The 21,913-nt window shown below is 43.7% G+C and overlaps 1 protein-coding gene across 4 annotated transcripts in view; it reads left to right on the top strand.

The window, feature by feature from the left end:
- The first annotated feature begins 7,189 nt into the window (after nucleotides 1-7,189).
- LOC135394244 (ATP-dependent DNA helicase 2 subunit 1-like) overlaps nucleotides 7,190-21,913 on the top strand; it is a 34,469-nt gene continuing 19,745 nt past the window's right edge. For 2 of the 4 annotated variants that reach the window (XM_064624894.1, XM_064624892.1), the window contains exons 1-11: nucleotides 7,190-7,296; nucleotides 7,404-7,546; nucleotides 7,613-7,714; nucleotides 8,101-8,175; nucleotides 8,256-8,358; nucleotides 8,415-8,505; nucleotides 9,368-9,548; nucleotides 12,259-12,341; nucleotides 12,477-12,657; nucleotides 18,581-18,679; nucleotides 20,605-20,719. In XM_064624894.1, coding sequence (XP_064480964.1) covers nucleotides 7,481-7,546; nucleotides 7,613-7,714; nucleotides 8,101-8,175; nucleotides 8,256-8,358; nucleotides 8,415-8,505; nucleotides 9,368-9,548; nucleotides 12,259-12,341; nucleotides 12,477-12,657; nucleotides 18,581-18,679; nucleotides 20,605-20,719 — 1,096 coding nt within the window. In that variant the 5' untranslated portion in view covers nucleotides 7,190-7,296; nucleotides 7,404-7,480. The remainder of the gene's footprint in view (nucleotides 7,297-7,403; nucleotides 7,547-7,612; nucleotides 7,715-8,100; nucleotides 8,176-8,255; nucleotides 8,359-8,414; nucleotides 8,506-9,367; nucleotides 9,549-12,258; nucleotides 12,342-12,476; nucleotides 12,658-18,580; nucleotides 18,680-20,604; nucleotides 20,720-21,913) is intronic. The other 2 variants (XM_064624893.1, XM_064624895.1) reach the window with 2 other exon arrangements.

Here is a 21,913-nt window from a genome sequence, read left to right as displayed (position 1 = left end):
CACAGGTGTCCTGCCGTTCGATTCTTACACGTTATGTTTTGCATTCCGAAACTAGACAGTCACTGCAGTGCAGCGCTGGGGATTGTATTACAGCACGTTTCCCAGCCAATATTTCAATAAGAAACTATGTGAGGTTAACAACAACCATGTATGTAATATCCCGTGCTGCGTTCTGGATAAAAATTGTTCCATAAAGAACGGTCCGGGAAAAGATATATACTCGCATGGCAGAGAGATCGTTCTGTAGAATCACAGCCGTTGTTTTAGCCGTGTATGGGTTTGGTATGATTTATATCAAGCATCGCCGCAGAAAGAGTCTTTTAGTGAACGACAGCGGTGCTTTGCCTCGCAAATATGGACACACTGAAGTAGCCGAAATAATTACTTCACGCAATTAGATCACGCTCGTTAGGACAGTTAATCAGGTAGTGATGTAAGCTTATTCAATTAAGTTACTTAGAAAGTGGTAACACTTCCTTGAGACACAAGACTTATCTCTTTTCAAGTACAGCCCTTCTATGTTTGCTTGTTTCTTCCTTCATTTGTTCTGATTATTTGCAGGCGCGGTTGTGCAAAACTGAATGTCCTTCTCGAGTACTCACATGCTTTTGCTGAATACAACCGCAGCGTGAGCAAAGCTGCTTAGGGACGGGGGCCTGCTATCCAGTGCTGACTTTGTCATGCTTCTTATGTGGAGCACGTTCCAAAAAAATGCAGCTGCACATCTGAAACTCCAATCATCCATCGTCATCTAAAAGGGAGTGTCGTAGCACCGTTGTGAGACCAGACACACTTTCTGAAGATCTTCTATGGCACCTTCCGCAGTTTGCACAATTTTGTCAAGCATCGAAGTCTCTCATAGGAACCACTTTGCATTAACTGTGACTCCCATCTTACATTTTGATGTGCAAGGGCCCTCTTGCAGTGGTCTGCAAATTGCAACAGGACGATTTGGAGCTTGAAACAGTTGTGATTTTGTCATTTTGGCCCTCGTGTACCCCGTCTGTGAAACGTAAACAAAAAAAGTCTAACACGATATGCTTTTGTAAAGAAGATCACTGATGATGAGTAAAGAGAATATAAAAGTTCAAGTTTATTCAACATTTTATATCATTCATTATATTATTCAACATTATCAAGTTTATTCAAGTTCAACATTTATTTCTTGCACTTATGCGTTTCAGGATACAATGAACGTGCAGGGAGGTCGCAAAAGACTACATTTATTGTTTTGTGACCTTGCTACAATGACAATATATATTTTAGGAATGACAATGGACAGGTACACTCTCTAAATTTGTAGCACTCAATTTTAGGTTGGAATGAGCAATGAATAGCAACTTCCCTTCTGATATTTTGTCATATATGCTGAATTTTAAATTTAATGTGATCAAATATGTGATAATATAATAATATATATAGGAATAATTATATATAAGAATATAATATGTGATAAATGAATGTGATCAACAGTAGATGTAAACAACACAAGTAGCCAGAGAAGTGCATTCTCAAGAAATAATTTTCTTCTTATAGCATATACTATGTGCATGCCTATTAACTGAAACAATTATCACAGTTCCCTGACAAGTTTTAATTTCTGAGAGTGTACTGTAGAGGCGGCTTAGATCTACAACAGTTAGTACAAGGTATTATATACCGTGAATACATTTGAAAATCCCATGTGACACATATGCTTTTACTTTCTGGAGGTGCTGTGGTAATCAAAGTTTGTGGGCACTACGCAGGTTCTGCACCCATTTCTTGAGTATGTCGAGACAGCTGTGAAGTAATCTGTATTGATGATGATTATTCCAATTTTTATGGTGCATCGACAACAAAGGTCATAATACATCAGAACATTGGTTTGGATGCAGCTTGTTAAAAATGAATATGTTGTTTAACAAATGCATTGGACAAATGTTAAAACATCAGTTTAAAACAGGGTTTACAATCCCTGTATCTTCTAAAAATTGAAAAGGTTAAAAACTATTCTAAAAAGAATATGGGTAACTCTTCTAAACAGGAATATAATTATTATATTGCTGGGTGAAGGAGCCTAAGGTGTATAAGGTGTGTTTCTGACGTGAACATGTAAGAAAATGTGCAAAATTGAGAGAGACTAACCACAGTGCGTACACTGAAGTGGTTCCTTCCTGTAAAGTAGAAACCCGTGGATAGAAACATAATACTTACTCGTACACTCAGTCGCATCACACTTCATAGACGATCCTCTGGGTAGCCCCATGAGGAAATCTGTTTTGAGAGACCACTTTTGCCTTAAAAACTGCTACAAATAGCACGACACGCTACAAATTATTATTATCGCAACAAGCTGACGACATAGCTCAAACACAAAGGCGGTATTCAAGTCGCGCCACACCACCGTTACGTAGGATTCTTTGTCACAAATCAAACCAAGGCACAAAACAATACCAATACATGAAAAAGGGTGACAATCTTGGTCTCATTATGACGTAATACCGAACGTGTGCGCGAAGGTAATTCAAAGAAATGAATGTGCACTTGCTTCCGTAGAGAGCACCGTGTGCCATGCTAGCAATGCATGCAGAAAAGCGCTCCAGTGTTCGCACATATATTGATGACAACACTACCAGTGTAGTGTAACACGTTCTCTCAAGCATATTATGCACTCAACATGTATTTGCCGCCGGGTAAAATGCAAGTGTGTTCGATTGAACCTCGGAAGAGCGATCAAACAACCTGCATCCAGTGGTTTTGGGCAAAAAAAAACACTTCATAATTGTCAACTAAATATACAGAATGGACGCCTATTTATTCCTTGATAAAGAATGACTCACCTGTATAAATTTAGGCCCTGTATCCTTGCCAGTACGGTTGGTACGTTGGTACGACCGTAATTACAAGAAGTTGCCATGATCGCTGCGGCGACTGTTGTGGGTACAGTAAGATGGCGGCCGGTTTCTTAACGCTCGCGCTCCCTATCCGCGATCCAGCCTTTTACAATCGAGATCAGTGATGCTGACAGTCAACGGCTATATTACATTTTTCGTAGTATTCTGTGTCAACGGTTAGATACAATCCTGTCTCCAGGTCAAATTAAAACATATTTCATGGCGAAGTATGCAAGCTTGTTTGCAAATTTTGCAGTTTGCTCGCAAAAGCCCGTCCACGAATCGGCAACGTGTTCTGTGTATGATGTCACGGTCGTGGTCACGGCCAGTTCCGCTTGTGGAAGAAAGATCCAACGGGAAAAAAGATCCATCGGGAAAGAACATCCAACGGGGTCACGTGACAGATGGAAAAAAGATCCAAAGGGAAAATAGATCCAAACGAGAAAGAAGATCCATGCGGAAGAAACATCCATAGGGAAAGAAGATCCACGTGGTAAAAAGGTCAATAGGGAAAGGGAATGGGATCAAGCCTCAGAGCACGCATCCGACATGAAGTGGCATGCTGCGAGGTTCGAAGCCACTGCAACAGCTCTGCCAAACTGGGGTGCCGCCTGTCGATTCGACTTAGTGAGCCGTTGTGTCAGTCTTCTACCATGTTCGTGGTTCGAGGCTCGGTATTCTTGAATTGACCCCATATGTCTTTGATGATAGCATTTGCGATCCAGAAGCTCTCGAAGTACCAGGAGAAGTACCGGGTGATCGGAATCTCTTCGACTGAACTGATGGATTGTCATTCGGACAGGGAACCAGCAGACGGCTTGTTGGCGGTATTAGCGGTATAGGCGGTATTTTTTATAACATCTTCCTTGCAGTTTACATATTAAGGATATTATTACTTATTATTCTAAAAATATTGATTGTGAAGAATTCATGAAATACAGTAAGCAACAACAATAACAACGAGTGCTTAGAGTACTTCGTTTTCGGGTTACACCCAATTTTTCACGATAGTTCCGTACCGAACAAGTTTTCAAGAATTCGGATAAAACCCGGTATCTACCCGAAATTCTTGCGGTCCTTCAACTTGTCGTTCTCCTTAAACTGTCGCAAAAGTAAATCATACCAGCCAAGAGCTATTTGTGACAACCTATTTGTCCTCTATTTATGATCACCTCCTGCATGCAAAGACGAGCTTTTGTGGAGCTCGGGCAAGTGTTTGACTACCGCGGTCATTCACTGCCCTAGTTCCGGTCGGAAATATAAATATTCTTGCTTCTCGTCCCCGTGTCACAGCAGCGGCTTGCTTCATATGCCATTCGTCTCACCCGAAACTTCCCTGGTGACATATCAAACAGAGATCATGGCGTCCGATTTCTCCCCGAATTCTCGGTTGTAAATATCACCCGATTTTTCCCTCCCGAATTTGAAAAATCATAAAACCGGAAAACGAAGAACCCTGCTCGGAATGCTTAAGTCACGGCGATGTAGTGGGATGTTTCGTGCTGAGGCGGCAACCTATTGCATTGCTTGAGGGGTGATGGTGAATGATGATGAATGTTCAGAGCTCACGCAGGAGCCCTGTTGCTGTTAAAAATGTGATGAGGGCTTGAAGAGCTCGTAGCTGATTCGCTGGGTTGGCTGGAGGCAGGGGTGAATGCAAACCATGCCGTGGATAGGTACTACATTACTTCTTAGGAGGAAAACATGTACGCAAGGAGCCATGTCGCAATATGAACTGCAACTGTGCAACACAAAGAAGTTCCAACGTGGTCACGTGACAGAGGGAATAAAGATCCATACGGAAGAAACATCCATAAGGAAAGAAGATGCAAGCGAGAAAGAAGATCCATGCGGCAAAAAGATCCATAGGGAAAGAAGATCCACTAGTAGATCTTCTTTCCGTATGGATCTTTTTTCCCTTTGGATCTTTTTTCCTGAAATCGGCCAGTTCGCCTCGGAGGCGTGCCGTAGCAGCTGCCGTTCACGCCCGTGGTTAATATAGGATATCTTCGCTATTTGAACGATTTTCAACTTCATATTTCACAGAGTGAATGTTTTAGTACAGGGTAACAGATTAAAAATTATCGTGGGCTTGTCAAATATCCTTTCATGGTCCCTGCGGTCGGATACGTTTAAGCCCTTTCAGAAAGTGTGAACTAAAGGTTCCAGAAATAACGGAGAATTTTTTTTACTTCCCTAATCATATTACCAGCTTTATTATATTGTGATTTCATTGATGTAAACTTCGCTGACCATAACACCAGCTTTATTATATTCGGGATTTCAGTGATGTATCGAAGTATCGACGATACAGTACCCAGTGTCTGTATCGAAAATCAATTTCGGTTCTATATCTTGCATTAGTATCGGAAATACAATTATTGAAGGTATCGAGTATCGGTATCGAAGGTAATTTTTTGAAGTATTGTGCCCACTCCTGCCTTGCAGCCCGCTCTCGTCGTTTACAGGACTTCCACTTCGCACTTCCCTTCACGCCCTTTCACGTTTCGAAGCCGTGACTTCTCGTATAGTACTGGTCACATCCAGGTCTTCTTGATTATGTCAGTTTTCAGGCGCCAAAACTCTGAATTCTCTCCTTCACGCAACAGTCGCTAGGTGCTGTGTCTGTCAGTTCGAATCGAACGAAACTATAGGGCTGCAGGATAGGCATTGCTGTAGTGAAATTATTCCAGAATCACCCCGTCTGCATCGCAAATAGGAATAGAATGGTGGGAACGGTTTAGTAATGGAATATGAACGACACATAGTAGTAATAATTCGTGGCTTTACATCGCGAGACAACTCTGATCATGAGCGACGCCAATGGTCGGTCTGTGGATTGTCTTTGCCCACCTGAGGGTTCTTTAACGTGCGCCGAAAGACACATGGTAGTGGTCGGAGGAATGGAATGACATCAACATTTATCAGAAAGGATTGTGGAAATAGTGTTTCCACAAAAAGGGCAGATGTTTTTTTTTTTTTTTTTTTTTTTTTGAAGAAAGCAACATGCTTCTTTGGATCTTGATTAGTCTTATTCTGTTTGTCGTACCTGGTCCCCCAGGGTGATCCAAATCACACACGATGTATTTGCTTTCAAGATCTGGCTCTGATGACTTTTGCAGCCCCAGCGTACTCTCAATATCAGTCGGTAATGGTAACCTCGATCAAAATTGTGAAAAATACCACTGCAGCAGAGGCGCCATATAACAAAGATTTTTTCTTCTTTTCAGCACTTGTAAAAGTGTAATTTGACTGCTACATAACCCAGAGAAGTCGTAGGTAATGCGATAACCGCAGCTCTGGATTATGTAAACTTGTAAACTCTCGGCTCATTTCCGTGTTGTCGCCCAGGGGCCTTGCGGCACCTGCGAAAAGTGTGTGTATGTGGGGGGCGGGGGGGGGGCGTCGCCCTCCTAGCTTTTGGTCAGGGGGCGCCCCCCCTCCCTGCCTCTACCTTCCGGCGCCCATGGCCAAGGTCGTGCTGAAGACTGGGAGGGTTCGAATCCTACAACCGGCTGTGCTGTCTGAGGTTTTCCCTAGGATTTACTGCAGACTTTCCAGACGAATGACGGCGCAGTTACCCTTGATGTCGGCCCAGGACGCACACTGCCCCCCCTCCCCCCGTCCTCCTCTCCAGCCCTGCTGTCCTCTCTCCATCTGTCCACGTCTGTATATTTCGCTCATGACCACGGCTGCTTTCCGGCGCTGACAGGGAATAAAAAATCATTTCGTCACACACCTTCAGACAACGGGGTAGGTCAACCTTGATGGTGCACAATAGTTCCACATCATTAACTGAATAGACAACCTGAACTCATGACTCAATCGTCAGGAGCTGGTCAAGCGAGGTGGTCAGGATACACATTAACCCTTCTCCACAGCAACTGGAAAAATTGAAGAGAGAGAGAGAGAGATGGACACAGCATGAATCTGGATTAGGCGCACTCGCACTGGCTGGGTGATGGATCGAAATCTGTGCAGTTTAGGAGGTGTCATCGGCACCCCTTGCGAGGACACGCTCATTGCGCACCCAAACAAACTGATAATTTCTATGGTGTTCTTTGATGTCTAAGGTTCCACGTCGGTTCGGCACGAGGCACATGCCCCTCTTCCACTTCTACGCTTCTGCCCCCTCTCCATCTGTTCACGTTTACACTGCTGTCATAGCCGCAGTTGCTTCGCAATGATAATACGGAATCAAAAAGAAAATCAGATATTCAGGCACTTTCTTTTGCGCAACAGGGTTTGTCCCTCTGCACGCTTCCGAAGACGCTTCCGTCGCAGTCGTGGTCACCCGTCACATACATACTGATTTCACTTCACATGTCTGGCAACCAGATACAACAAACACCACGTGATAGATACAAGCGAAGCGAAAATTGGGCGCATTTTTGTGTTCGGATTTGACGTGCGTGTTTAGGTGACCAGTAATATTATATTGTAACGTTTCACTTTAGACAGCATTGTTCATCTTGATGTAGTAGCGCACGCTACGTTGTGGTCACTTGTGATATCTTCCGCGTTCAGTTTCAGACTTCGTCAACACCGGTGCCTCACTTGTACCACTGTTTGTACTGCTCGCGGAGAGTCTAAACCGTAACAGCATGGATCCAGAGTGGAGAAATGCTGAAGGCGATGAGAGTGATAACGATGAGTATACTTCAGTTAGAGTACGTTGTGTAGAAAATAGCGTGTATCCGTACGTCTGTGTGTTGACACTTCTCACTCATTTGCAGGATTATAAAGCAGGCGTCGACGGTGTGATATTCCTGATAGATGCTTCTGAAACTATGTTTGTGGACATGGATGATGGTGTTCTTTTTTTCCATTGCGTGAAAGTGAGTACAAAATATTAAATCTTAAGGAATATGAAAGGAAATACTCGCAGATAATATTTCTCACAAGTTCCAAGAACTTGATCGTGTTACCTTTCCAGATTAAAGCGTGACAGTAACAGTATACTCTGACATTCTCCAAATAACGAATCCTAAAGTCAGAAAATTGCACTTGTACGAAAGTCTTCTGAAGTATGTCGCTAATTAGCCAAAATGAGCAATATTTAATCATTTTAAAGTTGAATTCGAAAATAACATACCCCCAAACTATGCGGACGTCTACTAAAAACACGCAGTTTGGTGTCAACATAGGGGCTCGACTGAAGGGACATCAACTGGGGGACACGATTGATGCCCAAATTTATCAATACCACCAACTCTTTGTGCAGGCGGCAAGGTGTACCATGATGAATAAAATTATAAGCAGTCCCAGGGACCGAGTTGGAATCGTGTTCTTTGGAACGGTGAATACAAACCTCCTTACTTTGAATTTTATATTTATCCGCATTTCTCACACTGACTTCTTTTTTCTTTTTGTCCACAGAAAAAAAGTGAGAATGCCGGGAGTTTCCAGCACATTACGGTTTTCCAAGATATGGAGTGCCCAGGTGCTGATGCTATCAACAAAGTGGAAAATCTTATTAAAGGTATTGTGTAGTAGCTATCCAAATTTCAATCACTGTAGGTACATTTCCTTTCACAGAGGGAAAAGCAAAGTTCAAGTCAGAATATGGCCATGATAGCTTTTCTCTCAGTGACGCTCTATGGGCCTGTTCTATGCTCTTTAGGAAACAGTAAGTTTCACATTTACACCAGACCTTAAAGGAGCATTAAAGTGGTATCTAACATGGCCAAAAACTGCTATCATCTTTTAAAGCGGTGTGTGCGGAAAGCGGAAAATCATTCCCACAAAATATTTCTGTCCAAAGCTGTTTCACCGCGGTGCAATTAATTTGGAAAATCGCTGCCGCGGTGACGGGCCTGAGCACTCCAACTACAGACCACACAGTAGCACAGCAAATTACATTCACAGTAGCATTAAGCAAACGATGGTGTCGGTATTGTGGTGCCACCTGTTAGCCACGGAACCAACTGCGCGGTGAAAACGCTCAGACAGGCTGCACACTGTCGGGGAGCACGGGGTTTTCGCTGTACAAGCACAGTTAATTTCGGGCTGCACCACTCGTTCTTCCCGTGGTGTCTGCGGTCCCAAAAAATCGTGGTTGTGTCGTGGACAGCCTTCAAACCCTCCGTTTAGGACATGACGTAGCCGGAGAACGCATGACGTCTCCGAAGCGGTAGCAGACGCTCCGGCCTGCATATGTTGCTCACCTCGATCATGTGATCCCAGGTCCACTGAGGAGCGTCCTCACCCCTTGCGTCACATAGTGATGCGCGTGGTGGCGCTCATCACGTGTGCCTATCGTGAAGGCGAAGGAGGGTGTTTCGCACACGGGAGGTTCGGGGAGCTACTGCAGGCGTCCCAATTTGCTATGGTTGCACTAATTGTGGGAAAACTGTTTTCGGCCGCCTAACATTCCATACTGACCAAAAACAGAAACAAAGTTGTGGGCCTCTAGACTGCTCCTTTAATGCTGAAAAAAAGCAGGTTTGTTTCGTATCTTATTCTGGCTGCTATTTCTTTTACTCTGAAAGCAAGTTCAGTGATCAAAGAGTACTACTGTTCACAAACACTGATGACCCACATGGTGGTTCATCACACTTGGACCAGCAAGCTAAGACTAAAGCCCAGGACATGGCAGAGGCAGGAATACGCATAGACTTGATTCATGTGAAACCGCCGGGAGGAACATTTCAAGTAGACAAGCTTTACAAGGTAAGGAATGTTGCTATCAGTCACGCGAGCACTACCTGAACAGAAATTCATTAGAACTACCTACCTTTACAATCAACATGTTTTTTGTTGTTTTTTAAATGGCTGCAGGTCCATCTAGACACTAAACGATAAACAGTTAAGCCTACTGCAGTGGAGTGGCAGCGTACAGTTTCAAAGTATCTGGAGTTAGTAAACAAACGGTTTAGTCATGCCAAAGAAATAGTTATTACCAAAAAACATGGTAATGGAGACAGCTTGTGGGTATGTACTGGAGCACTACATATCTGCGGTGAAGTACTGCCATGCAGACGTGTACAAATTAAGTAACTAATGCCTGCCAGTCACATCATACAGGGTGCCTGGCAGAAAGGCGGTACATAATTCTTAAAAATGGGCTGCATGACATAAAAATTTGCATCCTTTTGTGTGACGCTCATGAATGTTTTTCCCATACTCTATGGTAGTTTGCATTTGTATCCCACATTTGCATTTGCATGTGTGTTAACGTTGTTAATTAAGCTTCAAAATTAGACAAGTTGTTTTATTTTTTATTGCGTGTGAGCGCCGCGAAGCAATTGTTGCGTTCAGATGTGGACAGACGGAGAGAGGACAGCAGGAAGGAGTGGGGGACAGGGGGTTAGTATGCATCCTGGGCTGACTTCAGGGGGAACTGTCTTGACATTCGTCTGGAAAGTCTACGGAAAACCCAGGGAAAACCTCAGACAGCACAGCCGGTAGTAGGATTCGAACCCACCACCTCCCAGCCTTTACTACGACCTTGGCTACCACCACCAAGTTGATGCCTTAGCCCACTCGGCCATGCCTCTGTTAAATTAGTGAAGTAAAGGCAGTATTTTTCCTGCCTGTATTTTAGAGGTAAAGTAAAGGCAGTATTTTTATTCACGAATTTGGAAGCCCATGGTTACACAATACCAATCAAAGTCATGGGATGTCTGATAGGATTTTTACAAAAATTTGACACTTGAAAATTTGTCACTTGTAGAAGTGCACTGAAATTTGTGTTTGTGGGGCTGCTTGCTCCAACTCTCTCGAGGTGAAGTGGAGAGGGCGACACAGAGATTTATTCCAATCGAGGGCCTCATCAAGCGACCCGTCATTACTGGTGGCTAACAGCAGACACGTTGATATGGACAAAATGTATGAGTACAGTGTGCTTCGTTTCCTTCTTGAACAGGATTGAGGATGTTCTGGGCAGAGCTAAGAGTTCAGCAACGCCGAAATTTCAGTGAGCATGATTGGCAAGTGAATGATTTTCAGATATCAAATGTTTGTAGAAATCTGTTGAAAAACCTTGTTATTTTGATTGGATTAACATGCTGTGTGATGGGTACATGTTGTGCATCTGAATTCATGTTCAAAAGTGATACCTTTGCTGACTAATTTTCAAGTTCAATTAAGATTAGCTTAATTAATGCAATGCGTGACATGAATGCAGGCTACCATACTGTATGGGAACAGCTTTTATGGATGTCTCCCAGTAGGATGCAAGTTTTTGTGTTGTGTCACCTATTTTTAATAATTTGTTTTAATAATAACACTTTGTCGCCTAACACCTCGAGCATAGGAGTTTCTTATTATGTTCTCTTCAGTGCTACCACAACTCAAGAAACCGTGGCTGCATCTAATGGGCTCAACATTGTTCACTTACTCGTCAGCTTTTAATTTTTTACGTTTTGGCAATATAAATTTTATTCTGATGTTTGGAGAAAGTGCTGAAAACTTTCAGTTTGTGCTCCATAATTTTTTTAGAGCAGGCGACCATAGATGGAGGTGCACATGTGTGATTGTATCTGCAGCTCCATGCAGACAATATGCAGATAAAACCGCATGCCACTTCGGTGCCCATGGATGTCCATGATTTATCTGCAAAATAGACATTAGTCTCTCTGCCGACGTCCCCTAGGGGGAGCCATAATTGAGATCATGCCGTGAATCCAAAATGGTGTGCAATGTGTCGTCCCCTGCATTGTTGTGCCTTTATCTGCTATTATTTGCTACTGTGGATGACATACCATTCGTGAGAAAGTATGTATGCTGAAAAGTAAATACGTTTGTAACATAACGTTTTTTGTTATGGAAATTTCTTTCCTGTAAATCCCATAAGCGAGGATGTGTGGATATACTCAATATCCGTGTGGATGACTACAGCGGTTGCAGATACAGTCGCAGCGCTTACATGTGCGGATCTTATCCGTGCTCACCTCTACCCATAATTTAACGTCTCTAGGAAGCCTGTTTAAAATGTACATTTCATGGATTCATGAGGAGACATGCATTTGACACCCAGCCACGCACTACCTGAATGTAACTTCTTCTGAGCAATCAATCGATCACAAGTGAAAGGTTAAACCGGTACTGTATGCAACTAATAACAGGACCATAATATTTGAAACAGCCTCGCAGCCAAGTGTGAGCCAGTGACATTGTGCTTGAGTTTGTGTATGGGAATGGCATAGGGACATTTTTCATGCCCACGGGAGGGCTAACCCTGCACTGGTCATAACTGGGCACAGGCCGAGGTGCCTTGAAATTCTTGGGTACAGATGTCAACACAGAAAAGAATTGCTGTACCACTGACATGTACATGTACTGAGATGTACATGTAACATGTACATCTACAGTAAGTTATAAATGAGCCGGCATCTACGAGTTTGCAGAGAATTAAACGGGAATCATGTTCGATTTTCAGGACATAGTCTCCCTGGAGGACGACGAGATGTACGGAGACAACCTTCCAGATGCGGCCTCCAAGCTTGATGAGCTTCTGACGAGGCATGTTGTTCTCATAGATTACGTGAAATTGTGTCCCATGATTTTCCTAGAAGTGCTCTGTAGAAATGAAACTTCTATCAACCAATATATGTTTTGACACTGTGTGGGCAATGTCTTTCTTGTTGCTGGTGGCAGGACTCAGATGAAAGACCATAAGAAGAGAAGAGTTGCTGCTCTGGAGTTTCATTTGGGAGGAGACATGAAATTTGGGATATCTCTGTATAATCTGGTAGGATTAACATATCGTCCACCATCAGTGCCACTCGCGAAGGCCACTAACGAGGAGCTCAAGAAGAAACGTTTCACTTATGCCATGGTAAGCAAGAGGTTTGCATATTGTTATATAATGCAGCATATTGCAGCCATTCTTTTTCAGAGCACTTTCTTATTTTGTCTTAACGTTGTAGTGGTCACACACGTGTATAGCCTGCAAACGCAAACTCCCTCCTCTGTGGCAAGAGCAGCAGGCTATCTGTTGGATGAAACCCGTGACGAAGTAGACCTGAGCATGGGCAAGATGAAACACACAAACATACACAACGAAGCTCAACTTTGAGCTTCGTTGTGTATGTTCATGTTTTTTGTGTTAGCCATGTTCAGGCTTGTTTTGTCATGGCTTTGCGTTCAGCACTGCAACATGCAGATTAAAATGCAAACGCCGCCCATCTTCGTAACAGTAAAGTGGCGAAGGTGAAGTACAGCCCTTCCGCCTTGCACACATTGAAGGATGGTGCAGCCAGGGAACGGGGCTGAGCACAACACCTCACCCCACACTGTTAGAAAAATATACCTTTTTGGGTATAAACGGCTTGTCCCAGGGCTCGTACCATTTGAAGTACTACAGTCGCGGTCCGATTTTTCGGACTCGGCCGGGATCGCGCAAGAGTCCGAATAATCGAGCAGTCCGAAAAAACGAATTTCGCTTCAAAATAGACTTTACTAAGCTCTAGTAGGCTGGAAAAATTTGTCGATGCTTTCCTAACGCGTTTCCAGCTCTGCCTGATAACATCAGATTCTATTTCCCGAAGCGACATTTCGTCACTGTAAGTACACTGACAGAGGCACCGCCGTCATCAAGTCCGCAAGTCGGCTTCACCTAACGCATGCGTGCTTTAGGTGAAGCTCGCTTTACAGCGCTGTCGCACGACTCCTGGGCGGACAGCACGTGCTGGGCCGTTGGACGCAAAAATTAAGCCCATATCTTGTTTGGTTACCATTTTAAAAACCACTAAAGCTGACAATGTGCGCTCCCTGTTTGTGCGTCACTGCGTTTTTTGCACTGTTCAAAGCGTTGTCGTTCCGGAATTTTTCAAGGAACAGGACTGAATGTCTGTCATGGAATGTAGTACAGCACCCAGTACCCTACGGCTACAAACTTTGACGGCTCCGGATGTAACCGTTAATTCTTAAAAAAATCGCAAACTTTGCAAAGAGTGCAACATTTTCTCGAATTCGTCGCTCAATTTCTTGGGCAGTTTTACTAGTTGAGCAATGAAATTTACATCATCGTACTCGGCAAGGCAAGCTCTTTCGATTGGTGCAGGTCTCACTTTTCTGTGTTGAATAGTTCTTGTCGTACAGGCGCTGTTGTACAAGACACTCACTGAAAAAATTCAACAAGTTTAGACCCTCGGCATCCAAAAACACCAGCTTTAATTTCGACGAAATTTCGTGCAGTGCTAGGTGAATGTGTCGTCATTAACCGCCATAATCAAATTTTTCAGATCATTCCTCATCGCTTACCTGTGACACTTGATTGACTGTCAAAAGCAGCTTTAGGGATGCAAAATCCAACTCTCCCACAGCTTTCTGTCGTCTCTGGCGCAGACGAATCTTCTTCTTGTGTCTAGCTCCACAGTTCGCACAGAACGTCCGGTCAGAGCTATATGCTCGATATATTGTGAAGGTGGAGACGTGTCCACCAGAGAGAAGTTACTTCTACAGAAGCTCCAAGTGTATACTGTAGAAGTGTTTTTTTCCGCGTGGAAAATATTTTCGCGTTTTCGAACAAATCTGGTTTGAGGAGTGATTCGCGAGAACTTAAATTCGCGACATAGGTCTCCGGGAGTGCTTTGCTCTTGCCAATAGTGCCGCGGTCACTACTCGGGCCTATTTTGGCACGTACTAAGGCATCCGTTGTTCACGGGAATGGCGGCGTTCTAGGTCAAATCCTTTCTTCTCCTCACAGACATTGGAGGAAAAAGCCCTGTACAATGGCCTTTAGGGACCATGCAGAAGGCCATAGTACTGGCCGTGTGGATGTCAGCCAATTCCATACCTGCCAAATCTCCCGATTCATCCGGGAGACTCTCGGATCGGACCGGTTTGTACGATTGTACGGCCGAGAAGCAAATCTCCCGGAAAATGCAGTTTCCCTCTCTATAGCTGAAACGCCTGCTTTTTCTCTGAGCACATAGACGAAAACGTCAATCCAATACCAGCCCAATTGCCATCGGCATCGCTGCCGCTTCCTCTGTGATACGGAGTTCAGGGGTTCTGGTCATGGTTCTAGTTCTAGCACTTCTAGTTTCCGGGCATTTCCTCCATGTTTTCGGGCAACAAAGGTGCCTTTGCACTAGCTGTTTCGACTTTGCGTACCTCACAAAGAGAACAGAGACATAGTTTTGTGTCCTCACGTTCTTTTGAGAAAGTGTCATAGCCTTGTCACAGCTTGACACCCAGATAGTTTTTTGGAGAGGGCAAAGTCTGTTGCTGCAAAACTTCTGCCCGATGAGCCTGCTGGGGTGAAGTGTGCTCCTGTTATATATGCAAATAAAAGCCACCCAACATCGGCTTTCTCCGCCCCCTTTTTGAAATCGCCCTAATTTGGATGTTCCTAAGTTGGCAGGTATGCAGTTCATTTTAGCAGTTCTCATTCATTATCACTCAGGGCTCTGAACAGTTCGGTTGAGATGTCCTACTATCATACAAGCTGGTTTTGAGAGGGTAGGGAAAGGCATGTTGCGACTTCGTGGTATAGTGATATATACAGTGCAATGCGTTTGTAGGAGTAACAAAAGCGTGATCAATATTCATTTTCTTTACATCTTGCGTGATGGAATAAAATAACCTTCTACGGCTTTGCTTAAACTACCTATGCTGCATAGAGTAGAAAGGGTCAAGGTAGTCACGGTAGAGCGTCGAGCTCCGCACAATTTTCGCCCTCATGTGGCCAGAGTTATCCGCGGGAACTTAAACTCGCGATTTTGGAGGAATGCGCGAAAAACGCGAAAAATAATTATGCGTGAAAAAAAACACTTGGCATGTCCACTCGTGAGTACGTCACAAATTTATTGTCACCTTGGGCACCGATGGCGCAACAAAGCAATTATAAAGCAAACACCGCCAAAGAGCATTAACTTTTGCCACCCAGGAAGGTAATCCCATAGCCTCTTGTACTTGTCAGGACTCCTCCTTTATCTCAGCCGTCGTGGAAGCAACAAAATGAGGTATCCAAAGAGGAAGTGAACTTTTAATCCTTTCATTTGGCTTGAAGGACTAGGCTGCAAGGTGCCACGAAGGGGAGTTAGTGTAAATGAGTGCGCTTCTTCGGCCGGTCTTTTGAGACAAAATTTGATTATTGGCGGTTAATGACGACACATTCATCTAGCACTGCAAGAAATTTGGTCGAAATTAAAGCTGGTGTTTTTGGGTACCGAGGGTCTAAACTTGTTGCATTTTGTCAGTGAGTGTCTTCTACAACAGCGCCTGTACAACAAGAACTATTCAACACAGAAAAGTGAGACTTGCACCCATCCAAAGAGCTTGCCTTGCCGAGTACGATGACGTAAATTTCACTCCTCAACTCGTAAAACTGCCTAAGAAATTGAGCGACGAATTCGAGCAAATGTCACACTCTTTGCAAAGTTTGCGATTTTTTAAAGAATTAACGGTTACATCCGGAGCCGTCAAAGTTTGTAGCCGTAGGGTACCGGGTGCTGTACTACATTCCACGACAGAGATTCAGTCCTGTTCCTTGAAAAATTCCGGAACGACAACGCTTTGAACATGGCAAAAAACGCAGTGACGCACAAACGGGAGCGCACATTGTCAGCTTTAGTGGTTTTTAAAATCGTAACCAAACAAGATACGGGCTTAATTTTTGCGTCATTTGGCTACACAGACATTCGGCTACAATATATGTTTTTTCTGGACAAATCGAAGGTGTGACCCGGACCAACCTGTCTGCCCCGATGTGAAATCACCCAGGTATTCAAAATAACGAATGAATGAATTTATAACCCTAATACAGAAGTCCCTAATTATACTTTCACTAGTCGTGGAAGGTATGACCTTTATGATCTGTACCTTGCACGTGGTTTAAACGAGGTATAGGTGGTCGGGGGCAGATTTGGGTGGGTGGGGGATCTGGATGTCCTTACCCCCCTGCCCCCCTCGATTTATGACGTGGTCAGTGCTAAAACAAACCTAATGTCCAAATTTTTTCGACTCCTGTGACTTGCCTAGGGTTATGGGAAACAAAAGTGTCTACTCCTTGAAAGTCTCACGCCTTTGTTGCCCGTCAACGGCGTAACCACGCTTTTACTCCTCTCTGTGCACGCCTGGCATCAGTTCGTAATCTGATCCAACTTGTTCGATTGGAGCGTGCTGACGCACATGCTGAGAAGCCTCAAGAGAGAAATACAATGGGAAGAGAGCACCTCAAAGGTGTGCTCACATGCAAGGTGATGAGAATTGAGCTTCTGCTGCTTGTGGATCGGCGTTCACTTGGGCATTTCAAATGTCACAAAAGCAGATATTAGAGTTTTTTACAGTCGCAACCCATTTCAAAAGCAAGTTTTGTGTACTATTTTCGACCTCTCTCCAAAAAGAAAGTTGTTCTTGAAGTCTATAACTGGTCAATCGGGCAGTGAAGTGAAAAGGAAAAGACTAAACTAACGGGTCCATGCAAGACAAAGTGGGTGGAGCACCACACCTGGTTGGAGACGTCTTATGAGCGCTACCAAATCAACGTTTATTGTCTAGACGCGATGTCCTCTGGAGGAGGACCACAAGACTGCGAACAGTAGGGTTTTGATAATGACAGGGCAGAGGCTTCAGTCTTGTCTTGCTGTCTACGATCATCTGACACGATTGTAAGTTCTGCGGCAATGCGGAATGTTTTGGAACCGATACAACAAGTGGTCGTGAAACTCTAGAAGAGGGACAGAGACATTGCTGACACCTTCGGTATTGTTGACAGTGTGGTAGAACGTCTGCAAGAAGTGCGACGTGACATTGATGAACATTTTCGCCAGCGGCACCAGATGGCTTCCGACATTGCGGTGTCTGTGGGGCTACGATAATGAGACCAAGCATCGTGCAGGTGTGAGGAAATCACCAGAATGCTCCATCATCAACACCCCAGGAGCACTGCGTGGTGAAACCGGCAATTCTGTTCCTGGACCATGTGATCCAAGAAATGGTAGGCTGTTCCCAAGACAAAGGACAGTTGGGACAGCACTACTGGGCTTGATGCCTGTACTAATTGTCGTCTCGGATCTGCAGAGTTTACAGAAAGATGTGATGTGTTGGGAAGTTGACCTGCCTTCTCCAACATCACTTGGAATGGAGTTAAGGGAGTGGAAGGCGGTTCGTTCTGACAAGCATTGAGCTGAAAAAGCGTGGAACATTTCGAAAACGCTGAGAGGTGTTGATGGCGATATTTTTCCCAATGTAAAGTCACTTTTACAGGTTGGCTGCACCCTCCCATTTATAAGCCTGGAAGCAGAGAGAAGCTTCTCTGTGTTGTGTTGTACGATGATGTTTCTGAGGACGAGAATGTTCGATGAGAGACTAACAAGCCTCCTGCTGATGACGATCCACAGGAATATGGAAATCAATGCCGACAAGATTGTACAGCGCTTCATGACTGTGTGTTTTATTATAAATAATCACTTGTGTTTGCAAGTGCGAAACTTTGGCTCTGCCACCTTTAAGCAAGTGGCTAGTATTCTTCGTGCGATTGGAACGCGACATATTGTACAATTTACGTAATATTGCATACTCTTTGAAACATTAAAAAAACAGTTTTTCTCAGTGCCTGTCTTGCTGTCACTTCATTCATGCCCCATCTTATGGTTCCATTAGCACGATATCCTACACCTGACCCCACCCCCAGAAAAATCCTGGATCTTGCTCATGTAAACGGTGGTGGTGAGGTATAAATATGGTATTTTGGTACTTTCGACCTCATTTATACCCTTTTAAAACCTCTTATATACCTTTTCTTTTAACAGTGCACCGAACCATCAAAAATATATGATTCTGAGCAGAATTCTCGCGAAAGACGACCCAACCCCATCCAGAAACCAGCAAAACCACCCATGAAAAAAGAAGTAAGCTCTCTCACCTGAAAATATGGCAAAATAGGCACTATTCATGCACGTTCATGCGAAATAATGCCACAACATGCTTAAAACATACATTTATATGCACAATAGAACCCTCTGATCGGTCCCAAACTAAGACAAATAATGGTTTCACATACGAAACTATCGTATACTATGATATATTCGATACGTATATCAAAGAAAAAAAGCATTTGCATGAAAAATCGGTGCTCTACTTATCACTTTGCAAGACATACAGTTGGGACTGCACCCCCACTGGAAGGCTTCTGCTGGTATATACCTTCTGGTGTGCCACAACCTTTTCCATTCTGTCTGGGAATTAGACAAAAAAGCTGATGCCTGACCTTTCTCGTTGAAACCTACAGGTTTCACTTGGAGCAGTTTCGCTTTCTTGTTACTCTGTCCTGTTTGACGGGGAGTGCTATAGTGCCTCTGTTGATTGGAGATGATGGCATAGACAAAGGGCCATCTGGTGGACAACATAGATGGACAACACAGATGACAGCCCGAACCAGCAAAATGAAAAATTCATTCACGAAAACACACAGTTTAATATAGCCCACTAGCACTGACAAACAGCACAATTTGAATAAAGGCACGAAAGGAAAAATTTCTACAAAAGCAGTGTGAGAGAGCGGTCAACCCTAGTCCACCATCATGTCACCAGCGTAAAGGACGATGACATGAACCGAAACCGAAGGCTGACTTACACAGTGCCCAGAAGAAAGAATTGAGAGCACTTCTCTAATTGTAAAAACTTTTGCTTTCATGCCTTTTCTCAAAACGTTCTTCACATGGTTTTTGTGGGTGCTCATGGGCTATATTAACTTGTGTGTTTTGGTGAATAAATCATTTTGCTATTCTCTGCTCATTGGAATGGTATAGCCATGTTTAGAGCCCCTAACTTTCCACAAAATTTCGTGGAATTGGCCATGTCTCGCAGAACGTGCTGTTTCTCTCAGAAATTTCAGTGTCTTACAAAATTGTGCAAGGATTTCAGTCAATCTGCAGCATTTTCGTGGGTTAAACCCGCTCAGTTGCGACTTCAATGCCAGACGCTACTGATAATGCTGGAACTTAAATGGCTGAATGTGCCACGACGAAAGGAAATTTAACGACAGCAATGTCCAGAGAGAGATTGACAGAGTCGAGTCTTGTTTTCTTTGTGCACTGAAAAGTTACAAAAGGCTGGAAAAGCGCGCCAGATGAGTCGGTATGCAATCTTGGGAGAATGCTGCACCTTTTTTTTTGCTTGTTTTCCTTTGCCCGTGGAATCCCATGGATTTGCAAATCCCACTTCGTGAAAAAGCAAATTTTTCACCGAAGAAGGACGCTTTGTTATACTGGCTAGTCTATAGCCTGCATTCTTTGAAAATGTAGCAAAACTCGCATTCGGGCACCTTCATTACAATTCTTCTGGGGCTGAACATTCAAGTCAACATGCGTGGCCACTCCGCCATGTCGAGCATATATCCGACGAATATGCCAAAACTGGAAAGCCAAAAATTTGTCAGCACCTATTTGGGATTTTTCCTTGAAATTTCACCTTCCAAATATGTGGTTCGGAGTCCCGACTCTTTTGCAAACTGAAGAACTGAGGGTTGTGGACAATTGAAGTGCTTCACTGGAAGCCACAAATGCTTGAACAAAATATAAGTGTACAAGCGAGCTGGTTGTCCCTTCTGGTTGTGTGTGCTTTGTTACTTGTGCTCCCTCCTCAGGCTCAAGGATATGCTTCCCATCAAAAATGCTCTTATGCCTCATCACATGCAGTCTGGACATGCTGCTCTCACTGACTCTAGTGTAGCACCCTGATCCATTCTGTGGATTACAAGGTTGTAAAGAAGCGAATAACAATTGAAATGCCAGAGGGTCCTTTGATATTTCTGTCTGCTCCACACCTTCTTTAGGACAATGGAGAGATTGTCATGCCTTCCAACATCTCAAAGTACCAAGAAATAGCTGGGAAGAAGATCTACTTCAATCCTCCAGAACTCAAAGAGATGAAGGTCTTGGCACCACAAGGTACATTTGCAATTTTTGATGCTGTGGGCAGAACCTGTTTGCGCTGTTTTGATGGAGAAAGGTTTAAAGGGATTAAATCAGATGCGGGTCTGTAAGTAGTGAGAGAACTGGTGTAGGGGCCAAATTGCCCTCTCTCTCACACTATTTGCAGGATGTTTGACAAGGTAAAAGAAGAGGAGGAAGTGTTGCACTGCTTGATGTATAAATAAGTTCCCCCTGGTCAGGACTTTGTTGTTTCAGGATGACATTGTGGACATCAGAAAGGCGTTCAAATTCTGGATGCAATTTTGCAGCGTTGCTTCAAACGTTCTGCCTTCTAAACAAGAATTACAAGTAGTGGCATCTCAAACTGATGTCACCGTTGTGTGCCACATTTATGTCAACAGTGCTACACTTCTGTAAGACGTATTTGGAGAATTAAGAGAGCTATACTGTATTTTCCTGCGTATAACATGCACCCCCTAAAATTAACGGGAATTCAGAAAAGTTCAATGTACTATAACACGCACCCAAAGATGACATGCGCCTCAGTCTTTTGAGTTGAGTACAAGTCGTTTATTGTGTCTTAGACACAATTGAACCCGTCCCTGACCCTAGGCTGGCTCATGGGTACCATGTCGCCCTCGGTCAAGAACAATGGCACTGCAGAGAAGGGTTACTATCGTCACTACCCATCCAAGACCTGGGAAGCTCAGTGTCCCTTTTTGCCCGAGTTCAACCACCTCATACTCTCTTCAGAGATAATGCGAGGTTGACTTTGCAAATTTTGGAGATCAATTGGGGAATTTCAATTTCTTGCAGATGAAAAAAAGTGATCAGAAGTGATGGCAGAATCTCCTAAGAGATAAATAGCATTAACCCTGTAATGTTCAGACGATTAAATTTTTTGTTCACATTGGGTGAAACACCCTGTATATTCCGAGGAATGAGGTTATATAGATGAAACGTTGCCATATTGTAAGTGAACAGCTGTTTCAGCTTATTGAGACCTCGTCAGCAGTGCACAGGATAGCAGTTTTTGAGGGGGTGTTGTCAGAATGTTAAAGCAATATGATGTCTTCCCATGAGAATGAAAGCTTCCATGCAAGCTCAGTAGAGCTGTCTAGAGTTGGTAAAGCGATGGGACCTATACTAGCTGGAAACCATGTAATTGTAGTGCTTATTGGATTGGATTGGGCTTGTTATATTATCATC

Source organism: Ornithodoros turicata, chromosome 5 (genome assembly GCF_037126465.1).
Source record: "Ornithodoros turicata isolate Travis chromosome 5, ASM3712646v1, whole genome shotgun sequence".
Taxonomy (NCBI): Eukaryota; Metazoa; Arthropoda; class Arachnida; order Ixodida; family Argasidae; genus Ornithodoros; species Ornithodoros turicata.
Note: the sequence above shows the minus strand (reverse complement) of the source record. Positions and strands in the feature narration are given on the sequence as shown.